This window comes from Crassostrea angulata, chromosome 6 (genome assembly GCF_025612915.1).
Source record: "Crassostrea angulata isolate pt1a10 chromosome 6, ASM2561291v2, whole genome shotgun sequence".
NCBI lineage: Eukaryota > Metazoa > Mollusca > Bivalvia > Ostreida > Ostreidae > Magallana > Magallana angulata.
This window is the reverse complement of record NC_069116.1, coordinates 17,216,787-17,229,665: the sequence shown is the minus strand read 5'-3', so window position 1 is coordinate 17,229,665 and position 12,879 is coordinate 17,216,787. Positions and strand designations below refer to the sequence as shown.

Here is a 12,879-nt window from a genome sequence, read left to right as displayed (position 1 = left end):
GGATATTTATTAAGTCTAAAAATGACCACGTCCATCTTAATGAAGACTTTGATTTTTTTTTTCTAAAATGGCCTTTGCATGTTTTGCTGTCTGACAAGTAAAGATCACAATTTAGATGATAATGTTGATGAATCAGATGTGCTGAATTGTTTTGAAGTAAAAAGCCATTCCTGACAAATATCTGTATTACATTTGATCCAACATCTGACTATAGAATCCTCTGTAAAATTCTTCAGTGTAATAGTGTTGTGTATGAATATAAAAAAAAGTTGAACATGGATTATATGACTGTTGCAAACGTCACAAGTTGTGAATAAAGTAAAATAAAGAAAAGGATTTTTTTAATAGTCTTCCCCTATTCTTTCTTCCAAATATAAAAAAAAACACATTATTGACGAAAAAGCAACATGTATCGGTATCACATATAAACTCACCAAGCAAGAGTTTCTTTATATTACACAAACAATATTTTTTAACATATTTACAACAATTACAAATCATCGAGCAAATCTAAAAGGCCTAAATTCCTGTTCACTTCATAGATTAGATCGCCACGCGATTGCATAGTTTTACACTTTTACCACATGACTCGAAATCTATTAAATTCAACACACTTCATTTCAAATATACGAAAGCCCATTGAGCTCATTTTCGTAGGTAAAAAAAAATATTTTTTTCGCGAATAAACGCAAAACTTTCGCGAATTAACGCGAAACCATTGTATAGATATTGTCATTTTATACTAAAACCCTTATGAAGAAAAACGATTGAAATTAAAGACATGTTAAGTTTTATATCATAGAATACTTATTATTCATTATTATTATAATATCCGTGTTACGTTGAAGACAAAATTATCTTTTTTGCATATAGATAATAATAAATCTGATAAAACTTTATAACATTTTTATATGTTATATGTCCAAAGTAGATAATAAGTTTGAGCATCATATTAAGATTTTCATTTGTTCGCCGACCCTTTGTTCGAAAAGGCGTTCATTGATTATCTTTTTCTTATAAAATTGATGTAAATTCAACCGTCGAAAAATCTTTTAATCCTTAAAAATCTTAGTATTAACTTTAAAATGACATATGTGATAAATTTGGAGGACGAATTTACGTCATCTAGATTTGAACAAAAGCTTAAAAATTTCAATTGACAGCTTGACTTATCTTTCTGATATTAAACTAGACGTTAATTTATGTCGCAGCGATGTAACATATATCATAACGTTCCTTTAAATTCTAAAATGATTCTTGATAAAACTAAAATTGTTATAATTTAAATATGTTGCTGCCTCATTTTTAATAAAACAGCGCCCATTAGAATGTGAGAAGCGCGATGCATTATGTCCTATAATATTATTTTGTTTTATTTAAATTAATATATTTGTTTTCAGTAATTATTCTTCATAGGGGTTCTTCTGTGAAATAACAATATTTATATTTAAGTTTCACGTTTATTCGCGAAAATAACGCGTTAGATAGCGAAAGTTTCGCGTTTATTCGCGAAAGTTACGCGTTATATCGCGAAAGTTTCGCGTTTATTCGCGAAAGTTACGCGTTACATCGCGAAAGTTTCGCGTTTATTCGCGAAATTAAAAATTTTACCTACGAAAATGATATCAATGGGCTTTCGTACTAATAAAATACATTCCGAGTATGAAAGTTGTTAGCATTGCAGAAAACATACACAACCAGCTATTTTTTTCTTCTAAAATGCTAGCTACCTTCATAGCCCGATTCAAATCACCAAAGAAAGCAATTTACCGATTACATCTATTTCTGAACCATTTATCCATAAAAATGGGTTAAATTACGTACTAAGTTACTATTACTGTCGATATGAACGTTACAGTGATCAGATGTAACACCCATTTTTCCTATATATGAAGATTACCATGGTGATGGCAACTACAACATATTAAGGTCTGGGGTAAGTCGTATGGGTTCGTGCTTTTGTATGTAACAGACCCATGCTATAGCAGGCATCTGTCAGCTGTAAGCAGTCCTCTTCTTTTGAGACTTGTTGTGAACGATGGATTGTCTCAACTCGCGGGATTATGCAATCTGGGTTGGATAGAATATTCTGGTGCATTTTGAAGATAAAACAAAAACAAGAGTCGTAATATCTATTATATCTAGTGCAACATAAAAAAAACTAAAAAAAATACATTTTCGCTGTGGAAATTTCGACAATGGATATTGACATTAAGAAACAATTATTTCGTAACTACATGAACAGATCTCGTTAAGACAATAATAATGAACATCATAGCCAGAACTCTCTCTCTCTTTCTCTCTGTGGGATTGGCGTGGATTGTTATCATTTTAACTGCATAAAAAAGAAAAGGGCGCGGGTCGTCATCCATGACCAGTGGACATACCCAGTCCCTATATTTTTGTACTTTTTATGGTTGACCGGTGATATTCTATCATTAGCCTCCCCGTGACTGATTTTCCTAGCCTACCCTTTTTTTTTTTTACCTAACCACAACAATCACAATGCCTCCGCCTAAGTATTGGATCGTTCTTGGTTTAAGTTTACATATTTTTTGTAAGTATATCATTTGTTTTTCCATTTTGCAAATAGTTGATTGAAGTCTATTGAATTTTGTGTTTATATAAATATTTCGCTCGTAAATGCATTTACAAGTGCGTTCAAAATATTAAAGAATTCATTCAAACCTAGGTCTGTTACATCTGGGCTGCGTCCTCAAGGCGGTCCTACTGCGTCCTAAAATAAATGTAAAACGCTCAGATGCACGCAGTACTCTTTATATACAGCGCCGCAACAACGCAGCGGCGTCTTTTGTTCGGTGGGATCGCGTAGAACGCCATGTTCTGATAAACACGCAGTAGAAACAAAGTTGGGTCGCCGCGACAGCTAAGTGTTGTTTTTCATTTCGCTGTTATCACACATCGCATCGCGTGTTTCTAGTGCGTTGTCAGCCAGACCACAAAAACTTGAAGCATGGCTCTTGTAGTATATCAAACTTGATGTAGATGACTGTAACTTGAAGCATGGCTGTTGTAGTATTATTAAACTTGGTGTAGATGACTGTAAAAAGCAGCATTTGCGATTATTTCAGGACATATTCCAGGACATGTAATTCATGTCAATTTTTATATTATTAGCTCTTATATGCTTTCTTAAAATATATTTTGCCAAAATTTCTATTATAATTTTTGTCTTGTCACAAATTATCTCGGAAGTTATGTTTCAATTACCATATTTCATTAAAAGAAACAATAACAATTTTTTATCATTTATTCAATAGTAATAAAGTTTAAAATTCTTGGTAAGTAAAGAACGTCTTGTACACGCATTCAGCGCACGGAACACGCATTGAACACGAGGTTAAAACTTCTTTTGTATTTTTTAAGTCGTAGATAAAGAAGTTAAAGCACAGTCTCCCTGGGGGGATATTGCGCAGACGGAACTGGATGAGGCACTCCGAGTAACTGCCAACACTAATGTTGCTAGGAACGTCATTGTGTTCCTAGGAGACGGGATGAGCATCTCCACGGTAACGGCCTCCAGGATTCTTCAAGGTCGTCTGAAGGCAGAGCTAGGGGAGGGGAACTATCTAGCATTCGAAAAGTTTCCAAATTCAGGCCTGATAAAGGTATACTATTAACTGGCTGCAATTTTTCGTTCGTATCCCGTGGTTATTTTTAAACAAAAACTTTTTTTTTCTTCAATAAAATGCGTTATAGAAAAAACCAGAAAATGCTGCGATGAACATTTTTATTACCTTGACGTCTTTTTAAGGTCATGACGATATACTATGTTTAAGACTCTATATGATATGAATTATTTATTAGACATACTGTAATGATCAAACAACGCCCGATTCAGCCTCCACCGCCACCGCCATCTTGTGCGGGGTCAAAACAAACGCCCGCACACTCGGGGTCAAGGACAGCGCTGTGCTTGGTAACTGTACGTCACAGGCCGGTAATGAAGTGAATAGTATTCTGGACTGGTTCCACGCTGATGGTAGGCTCACTGTTATTATTACAGCTTAGTGTTCCAACTTAATGTATTTGGTGAATAAAATCTTGTGGAAGGACATACCTCATGTAGTAACAAAAAATAGATATCAAACCTTTCTTTGCAATCAGCGACCTATCTGTTTTGTTGGTTTTAGTGTGCAATGTACGACCCTTTTTGGGAGTTGATTTTAATCAACTCTCCTATGCAGTTACTCTGGCAAACCGAAAGTGAAACAGTAATTGGACCTAAGCACAAATCATCACCGCTGACAAATCTTAGTTCTTAAAAATAATACAAAAATTCGATGTAATGTATGCTGAAGCATTTTTTTTCAAGGAAACTTATCTATAAACACTGAAAATAGTCAGGTTTTATATAATACGAACTATTTAGCTATTTTTGTCGTCTCATGTATTCCTACGCCAGAGTTTAATATAGTCTCGTTCAACCAAACGCTCGGCTGTCTCCGTAAATCTCCGACAAACAGTGAGGCTCTGCTGCTTGGCGGAGATTAACGGAGACAGCTGAGCGTCTGGTTGAACGAGACTAGAGTTCGATATCAATAGTGCTCAGATCCATACAATTTTAAGACTTGTTTTGATTACTAATAAATAGTTTGAAATCTATCTTTAAATATTACACAAAATGATTCATATGGGGTTTCTCAAATTTCTTGTCGGAAAAGTCTAATAAAATTTCATATTATAAAAAAGTGCGTAATTTAAATACAGACTACAAACAAATTGCCACGCAAGATAAGTTGATTTAAAAATAAATAATAATCGATCAAATCAACTCCCGTCAGTACTTCAGTACTTTGATTATTTCTTGAAATGAACACTGTAGCAACATAAAGAAAGATGTCAACATCAAAAGAGCCAAAAGCAAATGAAAACTACATGAAGTTGCAGATGTTAATTGCAAGGAAATCTAATTGGGAGTTGATTTTAATCAACTCTCCTATGTACTTTCTCGGTCAAACCGAAAGTGAAACAGTGTTTGGACCTAAGCACAAATCAATACCGCTGACAACACTTAGTTCCTGAATATAATCGATAAATTCGATGCAATGTATTCTGAAGCATTGTTTTTCAAGAAAACTTATTTATAAATACCATGAAAATAGTAAGATTTAAAATGGTAAAAACAGTTTAGATATTTTTTGAAGTCGTATCATGTATTCATACGCTAGACTTCAATGTACTAGTCTCGTTCAACCAGACGCTCGGCTGTCTCCGTTAATATCCGACAAAACAGAGAGTCTCTCTTGCTTGTCGGAGATAAACGGAGACAGTCGAGATTTTTGTTGAACAAAACTAGAGCTCAATCTTGCCTGGATCCATACAATTTTTTAGAAATATTTCGATTACTGATACTACTTGTCATGCAAAATCACATATCGCTGATTTTGAAATAAATGATAATCGATAAAATCAACTCCCGTCAGTACTTCAGTACTTTGATTTTTACCAGGTAGATCCACAGGTATCGTAACGACAGCCAGGATCACACACGCCACCCCCGGGGCTGGCTACGCCCACTCCGCTGATAGGGATTGGGAAGGAGACTCAGAGATGGAGGGGGTGACCGGGGGATGTAAGGACATCGCCTATCAGTTGGTTAAAGAAAATCAACACATACAGGTATGTTTAACTGTTCCCTTCAGCCAATCGGAGACTCACAATTCTTCTGTACGATAGAATGGCATTGTCATATCCCATCTTAAAATGTGTAGACATAGAATTGGCTATTTTAATTTGACCTCTAGTATCCATTTTATTATCAGTTATGCAGCATAAATTATAAATATTCATCTAACTGATCGGTTGTTTGTTCTCTTAATGAAGAACTTTAAGTTATGAAAAATAAAAAAAAGTAAGAATTTCCAATTTTTGCCACATTATTAATAGGTACTCTTTGGGGGTGGTCGCTATTATTTCCTTCCGAATACTACAAATGATCCTAAACATGGCGACAAAAATGTGAAAAAACAGAGGAGGGACGGGTTAGATCTAACCAAGGTATGTAACACACACTCTCTCTCTCTCTCTCTCTCTCTCTCTCTCTCTCTCTCTCTCTCTCTCTCTCTCTCTCTCTCTCTTAAAATGAGTGAATACTAGGTACTAGATTGTTTGTCCCCATATGAATAAAATAACGTTATCGGGTGGTCATCTCTGAGGTTGATCGTAAAACTGATATAAATAGATATAGACAACATGGTCAAGCATATGGCAATTTGATAGCTGTAATAAAGAATAATTCAACCGCAGACACAACTCTAAAATATCTGTATTATAGTTTGAGTCAAATATCGGAAATGAAAATCAATAAGAGGGCACAATAATCACAGCAAGCGCAACGACATTGTTTCAGTGATGAGGCAATGTCGCTAGTCAACATCGACATGATATCGATAAATGTTTGATTTTTGGTATTTGATCCGATGCTAATATTTCACGTTGATTCAACGTCGTGTTTTTACGTTAATCCATAGTCGATCTTTAACAATACGGGATTACGTTGACTATCAACGTTGAAACAATGTTGAAAATTGGTTTTAGACGGCACCTATAATATCGCCCATCAATACTGTAATAGTAAAACAATATAGAACGAACTATGGTGTTTCCAGGATTTCAGAAAGTGAATCTGTCGTCAGCCATTTTCCCCTAAGGATGTTGGTCAAATTTTAACTATCATTTTCGTCAAAATCTTCCATAAATCATGCACACGTGTAACCCCCAACAGAAAGATAGTAAAGCAGACAGTTTTTAAATATTTCAGTTCTTCGAAGAAATTTGGTAGATCTAACCGTCATCTACCAATAAAATTGATATATTTTTTTCCAAAGTCCAACCGTCTATTGGTGCTAATATATTTTTATCTGTCGTCTTTTTGATTACTGGTCTAACCTACCGCTGTGTTTGTATATACTGCTATGTTAAATGTATAATTACAAGGAGTGGCAGAATGACAAAAATGAACGCAATCTCCGATCGAGCTACATGTGGACCAGACAACAGTTAATGGACATAGACCCACAGAAGACTGACTATGCTCTAGGTATATCTTGTTATGCTATGGGTTTTTTTAAGTTTACCCCTTTCGGAATTAAGTACACTTTATGTGGTAAAATTAGATACAGAAAGTAAAAATACAACCATTATGATCACGTGCAACTTATACATTCACCCAGATCTAGCTTTAATATATTGGATATAGTATGTTTATGTTTATTCACAAATCAAAGGCCCTCAGGGGGCATTTGCATTAAAACAATAAAACAACATGATTATAACAAAGAATGGATGAAATACATTAATATTGTACTGTTATAGGTATATATACATATGTATATACACTGTAGGTCTTTTTAATGACGATCACTTAAGTTTTGAGCTGGACAAAGACAGTGATTCAACCGAGGAACCCAGTCTCGTCGAAATGACGGAAAAGGCGATACGGATTCTCCGTAAAAACCCTAGAGGTTTCTTCTTACTAGTGGAAGGTATGCCTGCAACATCGAATAGAAAGTGCAACATCTTATCTAATTTTAGCAAAATACACTTTCATTATTGCGTGGACCCTGAGGTCCACGCAGAAAATATATAAGCGAGGTTAAACCGGGTGCTATGGGGAAAATTCAGCTTGCGCATGAGCTAGCCTGGTTCCTGTGCGTAATGGGTAGCTCAGGGAACCAGTCTAGTACACGTTTATCTGAATCGGGATCGGGATTCCTTGCAATATGCACACATAAGTTCAAAGGCGCTGTAATTGTAAAGTTGTCGGTAAACAGTATAGAAACAAAGTATTCCTTTTAAAGAAGTGATTGGCATGTGATATTAACTCTCAGTATCATGAAATAAGTTAATGTTATGCCGAAACTACAACATGCATCAAATAGCATAATTTGGAATGTTTTGTTGTTTTCCGAATACACATGTAACTTAACTTTACTTTTATAGTAGGCGAGGCTAGTGAACTTCCCGATTAAATTTTTTAAGCATTTAAGTGTGATTGAATAATTATGTCACTGTATCAAAGTTTAAATCTCAAGAAAAATGCATCAAAATATGAAATATTTAATTTACACAAAGCTGTCACTGCATAGTTAACAAAGTAGTGCGAATCGTAATGTGTGCGCAAATAGTAGAATTCACCGAATGCCTGATACTATACATGCAAACTTCATTCATAGATAAATCATAATTATTTTAGAAGTATGAATCCTTTAAATTCTGAGATAAAAAGTCAGGGCTATACATACATGTATACGTAATACAACGTACAAATTTAGTGGTTAAAAGCAGAGGGCTAGAGTCGGTGGAATCTCTTAAGGCTTTTACGTTTTCGTTGGAAACACATGCAAATGGTCCACGTATTGAAGTCCTTTTTTAAAGGACAGCAACTTGTAATATATTAATATAACTGTACACTTTTTACAGGTGCCCGTATTGATTCTGCTCATCACGATAACAATGCCAAGAGAGCGTTATATGAAACGCTGGCATTTGAGACGGCGATTAGGGGGGCGTTAGAGCTGGTGGACGCTAGTAACACGCTGGTGTCGGTAACGGCGGACCACTCACACTCATTCCTTATATCGGGCTATGCTTCTCGTCACAACAGTTTGTTTGGTAAACAAATTCCTGCCATTTTTTTAACGTGACATCTCTTGGGTCACGAGTAACAAAGACGTGATCGGTATGGAACCTTTTTAGAACGTTGATTTGTTTCAATTGCAGGTTATGTTGACAAAGTAAAGGCTAAGTATCGTCCAAAAGACGGGGTCCTGTGGACGACACTGTTGTACGGCACTGGACCGGGCTATGACTGGGGACTGAGGACCAACAAATCAAAACAGGAGCTGGGTACGAACTACATCATTCATCCCCCAGTACTGTATTAAACCTGACGATCACTGGCTAAACTTTATTGCCTGACATCTTACTCTACAAAATTACAAAAACTTTTTGGAAGAAGAATTTATCACATTCCTCTTTGTTTAAAAAAATTATTTACGTTTATTTTTCCTAAAATACATTGAAGAAAAGATATAAATCAGAAAACAGCCAAATGCACTACCCAATCATAGCTACTAGGCCATTTCCGTCGATTAGTAACAATTAAACTACTACCAAAAGTATCTTGTTATTTTATGGTTATTTTAGAAAGCAAGGATTACATCCAAGCCGCCGCCTCGCCGCGGTCTTCCGGTACACACGACGGACAGGATGTGGCAGTGTATGCACGTGGTCCGATGTCCCATTTACTTACAGGCGTGCACGAGCAGCATTACATCAATTACGTTATGACGTACGCGGCATGTGTTGGACGGCACAAACACAAGTGCATGGAAGAATCCAGACTAATTAACTCTGCTGCTGTGGAAAAATCTGTATTGACCTTATATGGTGCTGTCTTTGCCTTGCTTATTCTGTATCGATCTGCAAACCTTTTGTTAGGCCACTGAGTCATGCTAAGTATAGAGATGACATATTTTACCTGTGTCCATCTACATCTTCACCTTTTTATGACCTCATTAATATCTCAGAAATGATCAACACTTAATGAATAGGATGTATGATATTTTAAACAGACAATACCTGCATAATCTAGAAGGATCTATCGATTTGGATGTTAATGGTTCTATGATGAGGCGCTTAGTTCTTGGGCGGTACCGAATGAAACATTAACAGATAAGGGAAATAACTTTCTGGTGATGCATGCTAATTCATAATACAGGTTGTAAGCTAGCCATAACATAAGCAGATAGTAATATTTCCTTATTTTACCCCCTAATGCCAGTTGGACTCTTTCAGTACATCAATTTTCACATTGAATAAATCATATATTTGTCTGTCTTGGAAATTGATTGTTTTATTTTTTAGGCTGCAGGTGAACAGTTCCTGTTTTTAGGTTTTCTGAGTTACTCAGGTGACATATTGCGATCTGGTTCGTCCGCCGTCGTGTGTACACATTTGAACATTTTCAGCGTCTTCTGTGCATGGTTATCTTATGTCTAGTCTCTATGGGGGGAGGAGAACATAAATCGTGAAATCCATGACCCCACACCCAGCATAAATTTTAAGTAAAATCTGTAAAAAAAATGTGGATGTAAAACACTTAAAGATATCAGCATGAATAATACATGTAAAAGATTTTCGAAGTAAGATATAAACAAAATGCATTCTTCCAAATATGTACATGTATAGAACCATTTTAACAAGAGCTTGGACTTTGGGTAGTTGTATCAAACAGCAATGCGACGAAGTCCTATCTATTTTATTTTGTTTTTCCTTGGACTGAATTGTCACACTTTCATTGGTTTAAACTAAGCACGTGATTGCCTCATATATCTCTATTATTTGTGCTGTGAGGAATAATATTAGGCAATGTGGCCGTCATTGGCCGACGCTTCGCTTACTCATTTCGACATTTCATAGTATTTAATACATAAACCGCAATCCGTACTTTCTTAAAGTATTTGGAGTAGTTGCCCTTTGAAATTCTTTAAAATTAGAGTAGTTGCCCTTATAACTCTGTCCTGAGCTTTTGCTTCCACCACTTTTTGCTTGATATTTCGATAATAGTAAATACCTTTATACTCAAACTACGTTCATTCACTAATATGAAAAATGTCCAGATTATTTGTTTTGAAACGCCCCCTCTACCGCTTCTGGTTTCAATACACATCCCGAAATTGAAAGTCTACGGAGATTTTGCATTGCAACAGCCATTAATAAGCCCGGATGATAATGTTAAAAAATTGCGCGATGTATTCCGAGTGTATTCCGAATGGAGAAAAGATGTAAACATTCCCCATTATAAATCTCCGTAAGGAATCTGTTTTCGCTCCTGTGAATTTTTCTGACTGGAAAGGGATAATTGTTCAATGAAGATATCTTGGATATATATTCCCTTTTAACTATTTCAGCTGTATTTCTTTCACAGGTATGTGCAATTTTATTAAAAATCATAAATAAGCGATGGAAGCAATAACTTGGGACAGACTTTTTTTTTTATAGAATATGGACGTCACATTGTTTGCAGAACAAAATGGCAGCGTCGAAATTTGCTCACATCTCTGCAGAGGAAAGGGAGAAAACATTTAAAATTGAATAGCAACAAACATTAGCAACAAACATTGTAAGTAAACATGGGTGAAGCAGTATTTGAAAGGTGGGATTGAAATTTTTGAAGAGTTTAAATGAGTTAAATTGGACGAGATGTTAGGAATCTTGTACACGGCGTTGCGTAGATCATCGCTATTTGTGAATAAATATGTCACTTGATAGTCCTCGGGAAAACAAAACACTAGATGTTTTACCGGTAACGAACCAATATGCGGTTTCGTCATGCATGCGACTAATATTAACGGAATTCCAAATGTTTTTATTTTTTGTTTAAATCACGTATCTTTGTCCTTCTAAACTGTAGTATCAAACTTCCGAAAATATAAAGGATGAATTATGGAGATAGTAATTTCAACACCCCCTCCATTTTCCTAGTTTCGAATTCGTTTTCCAGTAGCGAATCAATCGCCCTATATTACTTCTGACCGAATATTTTGAGGCGAATTTATTTCAAAAATATACAAGAGGTACGTGTTAATAGACTTATAAATGACGAAAGAAAAACAATTGTGGGAAAATGTCTTTTAAACGAATAATATGATCGTTATTTTTGTCATACCGTTTTCCCGTCAAATTGAAACTGGACTTGCAGAATTTTTATTTGCGTTACTTTATGAAATTGAATTTTCATAGAAACACTCTATAATAGTAATTTATGATAAGTAACTGTCGTTTGCCTTTGTTTTGCCCGTATATCTGTCAATATATCCAGCCATATGATGCTTCTATCGCATTGAACCGTTACTAGGAAAACTACACGTGGTTCTATTTGAAGTCGTAATTTCATTCAAAGCGCAATAATTATTTGATATGATGCATAATCTTATTAAATGGATCATAATTAATAATTATCCACTAAATAGGGGCCAATAACAAACTTATTTTCTTAGTTAGGCTTAATTGTTTTCAGACTTTCGTTTTTTCTGCCTTGCACTTCCGGCAGCTCATATCTGGGTCACCTTTTTAATCTGTAAACAATACGGTAAATAATCGTGCAAATATCAAACAACTTCACACACTGATAGAATATTTATTTCTGTTTTATAATTACCTTGCTATGATTTTTTGAAACCTTAACTTCGTCTTTCACCAATAATTTTTCTAAAAATTATTCGTTACTAGCAAATATTCGTTACCGGTAAAACGACTGTATTAGGTTAGTTACTGACTCACTACGGAAATATATTTGGATTGATTTTTTTTTTTTTTTTTTATCTTTTATTAAAATCATTCTTCATCACAAAACATACATATTTTGATACTCGTATCGTATAAATATATCTTCTGTGTAATAAACATAGTTTTACATGCATGAAAAAAACAACTATTGTTATACATATTAAATCTATTGTACAATAATTATAATAATTAGTATTCATCATAAACATACATCGTATTACTGTATCACATATCATATATCAAAAATATGGTACTTCATATACTGTTTTGAAATTATAGAAAGTTTCCAACATTTTTATAAAAATCGTTTTTATTTCTACCAATACTGGTGATAATTACATTCTGGAGAAAAAGAGTATTTTTAAGCTTGTGCCTTAGGTCTTGCTCACACATTCTTTCTTTCTGAATTCTACATTTCATTTTATATTTATATATTGTAAAACTAATGAAAGACAAAAAGTTATTCAAAAAAGAAGTTTTCTCGCTAATTTCATTGTAAAAACCTAGTACAACAATTTTCCATGTGACATCAAATTTTAAGTACATGCTTATTCTCTCCCAGAA

At 34.8% G+C, this 12,879-nt stretch overlaps 1 protein-coding gene across 2 annotated transcripts; it reads left to right on the top strand.

Annotated features, from left to right (window-relative positions):
- Positions 1 to 1,872: 1,872 nt before the first annotated feature.
- On the top strand, positions 1,873 to 9,860 carry LOC128190661 (alkaline phosphatase-like). Of its 2 annotated transcripts, none has more exons than XM_052862780.1 (10): positions 1,873 to 1,936; positions 3,388 to 3,629; positions 3,829 to 4,003; positions 5,474 to 5,643; positions 5,911 to 6,021; positions 6,961 to 7,063; positions 7,368 to 7,508; positions 8,446 to 8,637; positions 8,746 to 8,871; positions 9,172 to 9,860. In XM_052862780.1, the coding sequence occupies exons 2-10, from the start codon at positions 3,516 to 3,518 to the stop codon at positions 9,471 to 9,473; spliced, it is 1,434 nt and encodes a 477-aa protein (XP_052718740.1). In that variant the 5' UTR covers positions 1,873 to 1,936; positions 3,388 to 3,515; the 3' UTR covers positions 9,474 to 9,860. The 2 variants fall into 2 exon arrangements, with proteins under 2 accessions (XP_052718740.1, XP_052718739.1); XM_052862779.1 differs by lacking the exon at positions 1,873 to 1,936 and adding an exon at positions 2,288 to 2,557.
- Positions 9,861 to 12,879: the final 3,019 nt, after the last annotated feature.